Below are 13,712 nucleotides of genomic sequence, written 5' to 3' on the forward strand. Positions count from 1 at the left end.
ATTTAAGATCCTTCTAATAAGCATATGCCTTTCTAGACCATTCACAAATTCTACAAGTTATTGGAAATGGCATGTTGGAAAATTATTTGTAATGTGGTTTTGATGGGCATTAGGGTTATGTATGATTCTTGGAACTCACATGATGGTTCTCTGCAAGAGATAAAGTTGGAAGCTTCGCTGGGTTCGCTGTTACCAGCAGCATTTACTGCGGTCACCCGGAACTGGTAATCACAACCTTCCATCAGGCCAGTCACCTTCAGCCTGGTATCATACACCACATGGTCTTTGTTCACACGTGTCCAGCGCAAGCTCTTCTTCTCACGTTTGTCTACTAGATAGTTGCTGATCTCGTTGCCACCGTCAGATTCAGGTTTTGTCCACTGAATGATGATATGCTCTTTGCCAGCCCCAACTTCTTCAGGTATGCCAGGTTGTGATGGAATAGCTGTTTATATTTTTATGAAAATAAAAGGATGATCAGAATCGCACAAAATCACTATTGCTATGACTGTCCTCCCTTCTCCCTGATCCCATTACATTTCAACTGCTGTACTGTTTGAGTGTTAATACTCACTGAAGGAGTTTCTGGCGACAATGGGCTCTGATTCAACAGGCACACCAGGGCCATATTTGTTTACTGCCCGCACTCGGAATATGTATTCGTTGTTCTTGATGAGTCTTTTAACCACATAGGATAGGGTTGGGCATTCGCCTTCCACAATCACCCAGTTGAGTCTGCTAGTCTCGCGTCTTTCCACGATGTAGTGAGTTATTTCTGCACCTCCATCTTCCTGAGAAAGGTTCCAGGCTAAAGTGCACTTCTCCTCTGTTACTCTGCTGACGGTGAGCTTTCCACATGGGCCCGGGGAATCTGAAACAGGTATAAGGATGAGCAATGAGGAAGGTGTTTCTTTCTGCCCACGCTTGAGAAAGCTTTGAAAATCAAAGATCATTTGACGTACTTACCGAGAACTTTGACCATGACAGACACGGCCTTGGTCCCACTGGCATTCTTCACCGTTAACGTGTATCTTCCACTGTCACTTCTGTCACAGAACTTGATCACAGCAGTTGCTCGTTTGCCAGTGTACTGCAGAGAGACTTTTTCACAGAGATCTAGTTCCTTGTCCCCTTTGGTCCAAATAATTTTGGGTTCAGGTTTGCCACCAACTGCAGCATCGAGAACAAGATCCGAGCCTGCTCTGATGGTAACCAGATCACCCTGTAATCTGGCATCGAGTTCAGCTTTGGGTGGAGCTGTCATAGGCAACATAGATGTGAATGAATATATGATAGTTTATTGTTATAGAAATCGTGATAATTTAAAAGGAGAGCATTGACTATTCTTTACCGTATTCATCTCGGCAAGTGATGGGGCCTGTGGATTCTGATCCTTTGCTAATTACGCCTGCTGCATTCTTGGCCAACACACGGAATTCATAAGTGTCTCCTTCACTGAGAGCAGTAACGGTGAAGAAATTGTCAGATACGATGGTGTAGTTGCACTTGAGCCAGCGACCATCTCCAACTTCACTGACTGGCTTACGCTCTATGATGTAGCCTACAACCTTGCTGCCTCCATCATACGCTGGGGCAGACCAAATCAGTGACACCGTTGATCTGGTGACATCTGTCACCTCTGGTCTTCCTGGTGCATCTGGAAGGGATGCAAAAATAAGGTTAAATGCAACTCTGAATTTTGCTAGTACCAATAATGATGACGATGATGGTGATGATGATGATAAACAAATGTACCCTTAAATTCTGATACCTACCAACTGGGTTTTGAGCCATCATAGGTCTTGATGCTTCACTGGCTTTGCTAACGCCTGCGACATTGAGTGCATACGTTCTGAACTGATATTCCAGTCCTTCTACCAAACCGGTCACTTTGTAGTTGCACTCTAAGCATGGCACTTTGTTTTCTTTCACCCAAAGAATGGTGTTACGTTCTTTCTTCTCAACCCAGTAGCCGATGACTTTACTGCCACCATCATGATAGGGTTCTTCCCAGCGAATAGACATGGTATTGGCAGACACACAGTAGACCTCAGGTCTGGTAGGTGCACTTGGTGGGACTAAATATAAGCAAAGGTATCAGATATGAATACAGTTTTATAAAATTCAGGGGAAATATTTAATAATAGAGACTTGGAAATATGATTTTTATTTTTCTTACCAAATGGATGCTCAGCAACGATTGGTGCTGATTCCAGAGGCTTGCTGACGCCAAATCTGTTCTCTGAACTGACACGGAAAAAATATTCCATGTATTTTGTGAGATGAGTGACTTTAATCTGAGTGCGCTTGACGCTGGAATTGACAAGCTGCCAAGCTGTTGTACCTGACTCACGCTTTTCAACTATGTAATTAGTAATATCGGTGCCTCCATCATCTTTAGGTTCAGCCCATGATAGGATGCATGATTCAGCTGAGACAGATGAGACTTCAATGGGGCCAGTTACTGGACCTGGCCTTCCGATGACCACAACTGTGATGGTAAATGTTTTAACACCAGCTGTATTTTCCAGGGTCAAGAAGTACCTTCCAGAGTCACCTCTCATGCTGTCCTTTACAGACAGGGTGGTTCTGTCTTTTGTTGTTGTGATACTCACTCGATCTGTCTCCTTAAGTCTCATTTCTTCAAGCTTCCATGTTACTTTGGGGGCGGGACGACCACTGATTGGCACGTCAATGGTAAACGTGCTGCCTGCTTTGCAAGTTATGAGCTGATTGGTAATTCCAGTGAGATCAGCTGTGGGCTCAATTTGAGGCTCCTTGATGATGACAGAAGAGAAGGCTTCCCTGGGTTCACTGTAGCCAGCATCATTCTTGGCCTTCACGCGGAATTCATATTCAGTGTTCTCAGTGAGTTGCTCCACCGTGAAAGTCAGCTGTTTGGTGTGACCAGCTTCAACCCAGAAGTCAGATCCCTTTTGTCTCATTTCGAGCAGGTAGCCAGAGATTCGGCTGCCTCCATCATGGTCAGGTTTAAGCCAAGCTAAGACCACAGAGGATTTGCTTGTGTCAACGACATCAAGTCTCTTCGGTGGAGCAGGCTGTTCTGTGGCTACCATTGGTTCTGGCATTTCATAGGGTTCACCAACACCATACTCATTTTCTGCAGAAACACGGAAATAGTATGGAACGCCTTCTACCAGGTCGTTGACCTTGAGGATCTGACGAGTGCATTTTTCACTGACCACCTGCCAACTACGGCGACTGGCTTCTCGTTTCTCTACCACGTAGTGATGGATTCGGGCACCCCCATCAAGGAGAGGGGCATCCCACATCAATGTAACAGATCCCCGGGTCACATCCTTGAAGGTAATTGGGCCAGGTGGGCCTGGAGAGTCTAGCACCTTTACGGTGAATGTGATTGACTTACTACCGCTGTTGTTTTCCACGGTAAGGGTATATTTCCCTGCATCGTTTCGGTTGCAGTTTTCCACGGTGAGGGTGCTGAAGGAGTCTGTTGTATGGATATCAGCCCGAATGCTAAGGTTAGAGTCAGGTTTGCTCCACACAGCTGTCGGAGTTGGTCTACCCTGATAGGCAATGAAGAGGCGGATACTGGCCCCAGCTCTCACAATATGAGTCTGCTTGAAGTTGGCATCGATGTCTAACTCAGGAGCTGATAATCGGTCAACTGCTTTAATGGTGCCGGTCACTTCACAGCTGTCTCCTTTTCCAGCACCATTGATAGCACTAACCCGGAATTTGTATTCTTCACCTGCTTGTAGATCAGTAACCGTATATCTTGTTTTCACACATCCTTCTGCATTCACCTTGTGCCAGTCTCCTAAGTCAGCTTTGCACTTTTCAATAATATACCCAATTATCTCCATCCCTCCGTCAAACACTGGCTTAGACCATTCTAAGCTCACAGTTGTCTTTGATGTGTCTGTCACTTTGACCACAGTGGGAGCACTTGGTGGGTTGACTGGCTCTCTACATTTGATTAGTCTTGAGATTCCACTTGAAGGTCCTACTCCTGCAGCATTTTCAGCCATGACATGGAATTCATACTCATTGCCCTCTGTCAGACCAGTGACTTTGAATCTTGTCTCAGAGATTGGTCGTTTGCTGATCACTTTCACCCATCGCGTGCTTTTCTTTTCTCTCCTTTCAAGGATGTACTGTTGAATTTCACTGCCACCATCTGATTCTGGCCTTGCCCATGTCAGGGTAATGCTATTGCCTGTTACATTACTAGGTTCTGGAGTGCCAGGGGAATCGGGAATAGCTGTAAAATGAAAACAAAGAAAGAAATACACCAATTAGACACATTTGCTTGGAAGTTAACCTTATGACATAGTACCACTTAGTAAAAATGGTCACTTACTGTACTGTATTTGAGCAACCACTGGGTCAGAATCCAGTGGCCTGCCAACACCAAACTTGTTGACTGCAGAAATACGGAATTGGTATTCATTGCCAGTTATTAGTTTAGTGGCGGTATAGCTGAGGGCTTCACAATTATCCTCAATTAGCGCCCAAGCAAGTCTGCTGGTTTCCCGTTTTTCAATGATGTAGTGCGATACGGGAGCACAGCCGTCATTGAGTGGAGCATCCCACCACAAGGTCATCTTCTCACCAGTTATACTGGTGAATCTTATTGGCCCAACTGGTTTCCCTGGTGTATCTATAAGAAAAAGGTTCCAGAGTTAGTTTCTTTCTCCTTGTCCATTAAAATGCAATCAGGCATGTCTTTAATCCAAGTCCTGTACATTGTAAGATTAAGAAGCTATTTTAGGAGTACCTTGTACTTTCACTGTAATTTCTGCTTTTGTGGAGCCAGATGCATTTTTGGCTTCCACTCTGTATACACCACGATGGTCCCGAGTAGCATCTCTAACAAAGAGGCTGGTGGATCCAAGGACATCGGTTATTTCCATATTCATCCTCTTCTCAATTTCTTCTCCATCTTTGAACCAAGTTACTCGAGGTACTGGTCGTCCTTGCACCAAAGCTTTAATTCTAAGGCTCTCTCCAGACTTAATAGTGACACCATCAAAGTACTCAGGGCCAAACTCTACAATTGGTGCAACTATAAAAGAAAGAGATAATATGCATTAGTTTGGCTTAATAAAGACTTAAATAAGCATGTTTTTCATTAGCACCATATCATAAAGCCTGAAAGGGTAATGCTTATACCAAAGGCTATTTTGAAAGTAGGATTGATAGTTAAGAATTTAGACTATGGGGTTAAACATTTGCATATTATTAGGTTATCGCCTTTGTTATATCTGTCATGTTATTAATCTTGCATTTCCATTTGTAAAAAGAGAAATGAAACATTTACGGATCATTTACTTCCCAATACTGCTGCATATTCAAACAAGTTCCTGTGCCGGGCCATCAGCTGCACTCAGGCAAGCTGATAATTGTGCTGTTGGACCTGTGTTGTATTTTAGTAACTTCAGTCGAGAGGGAGAGTTATTCTTGGGACCTTTTTTTCTTTATTTATTATAAATGACTGAAATCACAAAGCTAAAAACTCATTCCCACTTGCATGCTATTTATATGGAAACGAAATAATAGACATGGTAAAAAGAATTGATGCTAATTACATTTTTTTCTTCTCTTCATCTGAAAGGTAGAAAATCTAATTCATCCACCTAACAACCTTTGGTAATCTGTATGAAACGTTTCTCTTCCCATTTTTATAGACCAGTGGCCCAAAAATATATATATATATATTTTTTAAAAATGTGAATGCTCTTAGTTACATTGGAAATTGGTTGTAAATGCTTACCATTTTCGTCCCTTGTCATAATAACACCAGAAGACTGTGAGGGCGGGCTTATGGTTCCAACAGCGTTTCTTGCAAGTATTCTGAACTCATATCGATCCCCAGGACTAAGTCCTGTTGCCGTGTACTGGCATTCGCTGACATCACTAAAGTTGCATCTGGTCCAGTGATCGCTCCCTTGCCGTTTCTCGATGCTGTAGGCCACGATCTTACTGCCTCCATCACGCAGTGGTGGGTTCCATTTCAGAGTGATGGTTTCCCGGGTGACATCAATGTAGTCAGGAGTGCCAGGTGGGTCTAAAAATTAGATGCAAGTTAAAGGCATCATTATTTCTGTAATCAACTCTTAATCTTCAGTGGAAGGAAAATAAATAAATCCCCCAAACTCATTTTAGCCATTAATTGCAATTTTTTTTGTATCAGAGTCTTTAAAAAAAGAATTTTATATTGCTCTATTAGACTGATTTAAAATCATCCCCCTTGCTTTACTTGACCAGCTCTCTAGTGACAAGGAAATATGTGAGAAGGTGATACGTGGAAGAAAAGCAGTGTTTGCTTTGTCACTAACACATTCAGTTGCAGAATTAAATATATTTGAATAATCCTCAGTCACTTACCTACTGGGGAAACAGCTAAGGTAAATTTGCTTGGGTCACTAGGTGAGCTTAGGCCGGCAGAATTTTCAGCGTATACACGGAACTGGTAATCCAGGCCTTCCATTAGTCCAGTAGCTCTATGTTCTCTTCCAGATATTGGTGATATGTTAATTCTTTGCCACAGGATGCTATTTCTTTCTTTCTTTTCAACATGGTATCCAGTAACTTCTGAACCGCCATCATAAACTGGAGCATCCCAAGTTAGGGACATGCCATCAGAAGTCACATTGTATGTAACTGGCTTTCCTGGGGGGCCAGGAATCCTGAACTGGTGTTTTGCCACAATGATGTTTGAGTCAAGTGGCTGGCTGACTCCATATCTGTTTTCTGCCCTAACTCTAAACTGGTATTCAGCATCTTTGACTAGATTAGGAACTTTGAAAGTTGTGCGGGCAACACTGGAACACACCATCTTCCAATTAGTTTGTGAAGCTTCTCGCTTCTCAATGCTGTAACAGGTAATTTCTCCTCCTCCATCATCATCGGGCACATCCCATGATATGATGACACTGTCAGCCTTGATTTCATCAAATCTAATGGGCCCTTTGGGCTTTGATGGTGGGCCGAGTGTGATGATTGTAATGGGAAATGAGTTTCGACAAACTGCGTTATCGAGAATAATGGTGTATTTCCCTCCATTCTCCTTCTTTGCATTCTTAATACTCAAAGTAAGTTTGTTTTCAGTTTTACTCAAACGAACACGTTCGCTTTCTTTCAATGGCAAACCGTCTTTCAGCCAACTGATAGATGGTTTGGGTTTTCCTTTATAAGGTAACTCGAGGTGCACATTATGCCCAATTCTCACAGTGACTTGTGCCCCAGGGATTTCTGACAGGTCAACTTGCGGTGGAATTACAAGTTCTTTCACTGTAATTGGCCCAATAGTGACACCATCACTCAGTCCTTTCTCATTCCTGGCAGACACTCTGAATTCCAGGACTGAATGTTCCTTGAGTTGGCTAACCTCAATTTCACATGTCTTACTTATGCCAGCATGTGACCATGTTTGTTCGCCTTTACCTTTCCTTTCCACAATATAATCTGTGATGACACTACCACCGTCAAAGTCAGGCTTGTTCCAGCTCAGGGTAACAGATGTTTTTGTTGAGTCTTTCACTGAGAGATCGCGTATAGGAGCTGGTACTTCAACAGCCTTCACCGGCTTTGTAGTTTCACAGGGTTCCCCGATTCCAATTTCATTTTCTGCAAGAACTCTGAAGAAGAATGGAGTTTTCTCTGACAAATCTGTTACCTTAAAGGATGTGCTAGAACATTTGTGTGACACTGAAGACCATGTTCTCTTGGTGGCATCTTTCTTCTCAATGATGTAATTAATTATGGGAGATCCTCCATCAATGAGAGGAGACTCCCAGAGCAATGTGACTGTGCCTCGAGAAACATGTTTAATCTGTAGTTTCTGGCAGGCAGCTGGTGTATCAAGCACTTTAACGCTCACAGTTGAAGACTTTGGCTGACCAACGCCATTTTCTATTGTGAGAATATATTTGCCCGTATCATTGCGAGTGACTTGAGGAATAGTGAGTAATGAAGATGAATCAGTGTTTTGAATGCTGTATCTGGCATCACTGCCAAGATTCTTCTCATCTTTTCTCCATGTGACAGTAGGTGGAGGTCTGCCTTTGAAGGGAATCAACACTTGAACGTCTTCACCGGCTTTAGCTATAATGGAGGTCCTGAAAGCCACATCTAGGTCGATCTCTGGTTCCTCTGTAGACATAAAATGGACATATACAATGAATTTTAAAGCAAGGAAATGAGTGATTTCCTCTATTAAAAAAATAAAAACACAATCATACCAGTAGGTACGTACCAAGTATATCTTTGGCCTGTACGGGTTCAGTCATTTCTATAGGTTCCCCTTGTCCAGCACAGTTTACAGCGGATACCTGGAAGTAGTAACTGACTCCAGGTTTCAGGTTAGATACCACATACTCTGTAGTTCTGACCTCTCCTTTTGTAGAGACAACAGTCCATTCCTCTTCCTCTCCTTGTCTCATGCCAACAACATATCCAGTAACAGCACTGCCCCCATCGTAGACCGGTTTACTCCAGCCAAGAGTGATGGATGATTTAGTTGAATCTTCAATTCTTATCTTAGCCGGTGGGCCTGGAGGATCTGGCATGGCCAATCACAATACCGTAATTACATAATCGTGTACAGTTTGGCGACATGAAAGAATACATAGGTGAAGACACCACACTTACCAATAGGATCAGCAGCTTTGTAGAAGTCAGATGGTTCAGAAAATGGACCCTGTCCAGCAGCATTTATAGCACAAACTCGGTATTGATAGTCACTGTGTTCCGTGAGTCCTGTCACTTTCTGTCTAGTGTCACGGATCGTCTCCTTTAGGACTTTAAACCATCCCAGACTCTTCTTGTCTCGTTTCTCAAGGAAATAGCCGCTTATGTCACTACCACCATCTGCAACTGGCCTGTTCCAGACAACAGTCATCGAATTCTTGGTTATCTTTGTCACCTCTGGCACGCTTGGAGGCCCAGGTGTGACTGTTTAGAAAGGAAGAGGAAAATGAGTTCAAAGGATCAAGATTACTGATAAATTCTACCCTTTAATCTTCAAATCCTATCTAAGAATATTAGTTTCATTTATTACACTTTCTACCTGGTGAAAAGGATGATAATGAGAAGCGATATGATGAACAAGAAAAAGTCAATCAAGCTCTGAAAACATATTCATAAGCTAGCAGAATAGTATGTATGTAGGTATGTATGTATGTATGTATGTATTTATTTATTGGCCGTGTTGCACGGCTTGAGGGATCTTAGTTCCCCAACCGGGGATCGAACCCGTGCCTTGGCAGTGAAAGTGCCAAGTCCTAACCATTGGACCGCCAGGGAATTCCCAGTTTATATTTATTTTTAAATTTTCAAGTATTTGATTTTAGTTTTCTAATGAAATCATGTCTCACCAAATGCATTCCTTGCTACCACTGGGTGAGATTCCAGTGCATCACCAATTCCGTATTTGTTCACAGCGCGAACCCGGAAGATGTATTCATTTCCTTTGATAATTTTGGTGGTCGTAATGATGCACTCTTCCAAATTTTCAGACATCATAGACCACACGAGGCGGCTTGTCTCACGCTTTTCCACGATGTAGTGAGTGATTTTTGCACCACCATCATCCGCTGGAGGCTGCCAGAGAAGAGTTATCTTTGTAGCAGTGACGGTCTTAAATTCAATTGGTCCACCTGGAGGTCCTGGTTTGTCTGTGAATGAAAAAACAAAATGGTATATTAGTCAATTTTAAAAGGCTTCTAATGTAAAATTATTAAGTTTTAGGCAAACAAAATGTGATGTGGGCCTGTATTCACCACCTACCAAGGATCTGCACTCTGATGGTGGCTGAGGCTGAGCCTATGGCATTCCTTAGTTTTAATTCGTAGCTTCCACTGTTAAGGCGAGTTGCATCTTTGATGAGTATAGCTGCAAGGTCAGTGGTATTTTCGACACACACCAGTGCACTGGTTTGTAACTCTTTATCATCTTTATACCACTCAATTGTAGGCTCAGGTTTGCCAGAAATGCCAGCTCTGAGCTTCACAGATGTACCTGCTCTGTATTTGACAACTTCTGTATATTCTAGAGGCAAATCAATTACGGGTCCACCTGCAAGAAAAACAGATGAGAAATATTTAGAAAATCACAAGGATGAAATAAATAATTGCAACAACTTCAAAGTAAGCCCATTGGCCTTTATTAAATAATACACACGAAGTAGTTCTAATACTATTTATATTTTACATTTAATTTTACAAGCCACTCTTTTATCACAGATGGGGAAGAAAGATTGTGAGTAAGCTCTGTACCCCAGTGACACTGCACTAATTGCACAGGGACTTAACTGCCTTTGAAATGTATTTTAACATCTATCAGGTGTTTTATTCCAGTGATGCAATGGGATACGGCAGTGAGAGCATCATTGCAGAAGCTGCATTATATGTTTTCTTTTATTCTAGTTCTCCTTCCTCTGACTACCTCTGATTCTTTTTATTTTCCCTTCCCAGTTCACTGGTATCCAAGTGGGGGCATTTCACATCAGACCCTTGAATTCTGAATTATCTACTCACAGAGCTGTAAACTTCCCTGGACTGATTTTCTGCCAGGCTGCTTAAAATTTTTGAGAAACAGAATTAATTTGACTTGCTTCACAGTCTCACAAATACTGACTTAGTGTCTACAAAGCCTGGTTCATAAAGAGAAGCCCTGAGATTCTCAGCATGAGGATGGGAGTGGATACTTTTGCCCAGATACCATAGAGACTCCTCCTTGAAAATGGGGACTTTTAGAAAAAGTGTCACAGGGTACCTAACTCTCATGAAATTTTAATTTTCAAAGCACTGTTGAGCTGAATGTGCCACTCATTTTCCAGAATGGTCAAGTATGAGTATTTTGGACTGACAGCCATGTAGAGAGAATTCTGGAGTCTGTCTGTTTGAATACCCACCCTATCACTAATGAGCTGCTTGATGTTGGGGAAGTTATATAAGTGCTCTAAACCTCAGTTTCTCTACAGTAAAATGGGCTTATCTTAAGGCTGTTAGAACTAGGGAAGAGAATTCATGGCAAGTACCCAGTAAATGTTAGCTGCTGCTAATATTATCATCATTAATGCCTCTGTTTAGTCTTTCACTTATTTCAGAGGAATATTCTCTGGGCATTCAACCATGGTTTTAATTATTGATGCTGAACATTTTAAATAGAAGAGTGAAAACACCAACTCATGTAATCAAAGAATCATAAAAGGTTGAAGTCAGAAAGCCCTTTAGGTATCCTGTAGTCCAAATTTCATGTTTTACAGTTAAGTCAAGAGGCCTGGAGGGGTTATGGAATTTTCCTAAGACTCCCAGCTAATTCATAATTTCTTCTAAAAATCTAACAATGTACATAGTAAAAGTTATCCTACAGATTAGGGCCACAAAAAGTAAGACAAAATACTGAGTTAAATTACTGTCGGGATTCAAACTGCTAAAAATGCTTACCATAAGAATCGATGCATGTAATGGGGCCTGCAACCTCGGATGGATTGCTGATGGAACCGACAGCATTTCTAGCAAAGACACGGAATTCATACTGGGAATTCTGAGTCAAGCCAGAGACAGTGAGTTGAGTCTCAGTAACGTTGGTGAAGCTGGCCTTGGCCCATCTGCCATCTGGAAGGTCTCGTCTCTCAACAGTGTAGCCTGTAATCTTGCTTCCTCCATCAAAAGCTGGTTGTTGCCATGAAAGGTTGACAGAGTTCTTTGAAACATCAGTGATACGGACATTTCTTGGGGGTTCTGTGGTAATGACAGGAAGCAGATTAGTGGCACTTATTTCAACATTATTTTGCTTTGCAGAAAGAAGGTTTGCATTTTTAAGTAGTGAGAACTGTCCTTCTTATGACAAATACGTACCGCAGGCATCAATGGCTAGGACTGGTTCTGAAGGATGGCTGGGTTTTCCAATACCAGCAGCATTTTCTGCATACACCCTGAATTCATAGACAAGTCCAGCATTGATGGTTGTGACCGTGAAGTGAGTGGTGCGGATGACCATTTTGTTGGCTTTCTGCCATAAGATAGTGTTTCTGTCTTTCATTTCCAGGTGATAGCCTATAACTGCACTGCCTCCACTGGACACTGGTTCATGCCAGCCCACGGTGATACTTTCTCGAGTGACATTAGTGACCCATGGTGTAGATGGCGGTCCAGGTGTTGCTACAAAAGAGAGAAATCCCACAGGTTAATACAGACACTTAAAACATTTATGTATATGGAAACCTGGGATCTTTGAAAAGTTTGACAACTTACTGTATGGTAGTTTGACAACCACACAAGCCGAATCTATGTGATCACTGATGCCAAAGCGGTTTTCTGCCTTGATGCGGAATTGGTATTCTTCTCCTGTGGTCAGTTTCATGACTTTAATGATGGTTCTTGCAACTGTCGCGGACACTTCAGTCCATACTGCAGTACTTGTCTCTCTCTTGAGTACAATGTAATTGGTAACCTGACTTCCACCATCATACTTAGGTGGCTCCCATTTGAGAGTCACGCTCTCTTCAGTTACATCACTAATCACAACAGGGCCAGTTGCGGGACCAGGCCTGTCCAGTATGATGATGTTAATGAAAGCTTTGGTTGTTCCACTGGAGTTGGCAGCAGTGATCTCATATCTTCCAGCATCAGCAGCAATGCTTTCTTTGAGATTGATGGTCAGGTTCTCAGCAGTAATTTCAGTGTTAAATCTCATGGTTGCTTTCAGCGGGACACCATCTCTTGATAAGGTCACTTTGGGCAGTGGTTTTCCAGAAATTGGAATATCCACTTTAAGGTTTGAACCAGCTCTAACATAGACGGTATGACTTGGGAAGTTCTTCATGTCAATTTCAGGTGGTTCTGAAAAATAAGAATATGGAAGGTGAAGGTGAAAAACGTTTTATTGCAAATTAACTTAAGTCAATGCAAATAATTTCAAATTTTGCTTCTGCATAAAGTTAGACATACCTAGCTGCTCCTTTACAAGGACAGGAAGCAGAAGCTCTCTTGGGTCACTCAGACCAGCTTGATTTTCAGCAAACACCCGGAAAAAGTATTCAGAATTCTCCCTCAGACCAGAAATGACATGATGGGTTGACTTTACCACTGCACATCTCACCCAATTTTTCTGTCCTTTTTCTAGTGCTTCAATGACATAATGTACAATTCTGCTTCCACCATCATGTTCTGGCTTCAACCAGGCCAGGGAAACACTATCTTTGGATACACGTGTTACTCCAAGTTTTTCAGGTGGGCTTGGTTTTTCTAAGAAAGTAAAACATCAGAAGAAAGAGAAGTTATTACAACATTTTTTCCCCACATGTGTTCTTCCTGCATTGTGAGAAGAAAAATTTTTAAATGAAGGCCACAGAGTTACTTTTATTTGAGTCTTTCTTACTTTTTATATGATCAGTTTGGCTTCCGAGCCAAGCAAAACTTTCCCAGGCTTTGTCATCTTATGTTATAGCATGTCATAGCATTCAAATCAAGTAAGTGTCAAATGACCAAATAAAATGATTAAATTTATCCCAAACTTATCATGGGTGTAAAAATGAGGAATGAGATGAACAATCTTGTAAGAAACACTATCATACAATTTCTGCACACACACTATATATGTTTATATATATATGTGCAGTCAAATTCAATTATACTTGAATTCAGAATACATTATCCAACTCCAGCTATGTAAATTTCTACTTTTTTTTAATCAATGAAAAACTTTCTCTAGTAGTAAGA

At 41.8% G+C, this 13,712-nt stretch overlaps 1 protein-coding gene across 44 annotated transcripts in view; it reads right to left on the minus strand.

Moving 5' to 3' along the window:
* TTN (titin) overlaps positions 1-13,712 on the minus strand; it is a 285,370-nt gene that overhangs the window by 18,958 nt on the left and 252,700 nt on the right. For all 44 annotated transcript variants that reach the window (XM_059928202.1, XM_059928193.1, XM_059928195.1 and 41 more), the window contains 18 exons: positions 12,942-13,238; positions 12,246-12,833; positions 11,850-12,152; positions 11,436-11,732; positions 9,775-10,062; positions 9,363-9,662; positions 8,638-8,940; positions 8,243-8,548; positions 6,373-8,139; positions 5,759-6,052; positions 4,763-5,050; positions 4,346-4,645; positions 2,180-4,246; positions 1,776-2,078; positions 1,352-1,657; positions 967-1,257; positions 575-871; positions 140-445 (listed from right to left, as the gene is read on the minus strand). In XM_059928202.1, the coding sequence (XP_059784185.1) occupies positions 140-445; positions 575-871; positions 967-1,257; positions 1,352-1,657; positions 1,776-2,078; positions 2,180-4,246; positions 4,346-4,645; positions 4,763-5,050; positions 5,759-6,052; positions 6,373-8,139; positions 8,243-8,548; positions 8,638-8,940; positions 9,363-9,662; positions 9,775-10,062; positions 11,436-11,732; positions 11,850-12,152; positions 12,246-12,833; positions 12,942-13,238 (8,901 nt within the window). The remainder of the gene's footprint in view (positions 1-139; positions 446-574; positions 872-966; positions 1,258-1,351; positions 1,658-1,775; positions 2,079-2,179; positions 4,247-4,345; positions 4,646-4,762; positions 5,051-5,758; positions 6,053-6,372; positions 8,140-8,242; positions 8,549-8,637; positions 8,941-9,362; positions 9,663-9,774; positions 10,063-11,435; positions 11,733-11,849; positions 12,153-12,245; positions 12,834-12,941; positions 13,239-13,712) is intronic.

The sequence above is a fragment of the Balaenoptera ricei genome, chromosome 7 (assembly GCF_028023285.1).
Source record: "Balaenoptera ricei isolate mBalRic1 chromosome 7, mBalRic1.hap2, whole genome shotgun sequence".
NCBI lineage: Eukaryota > Metazoa > Chordata > Mammalia > Artiodactyla > Balaenopteridae > Balaenoptera > Balaenoptera ricei.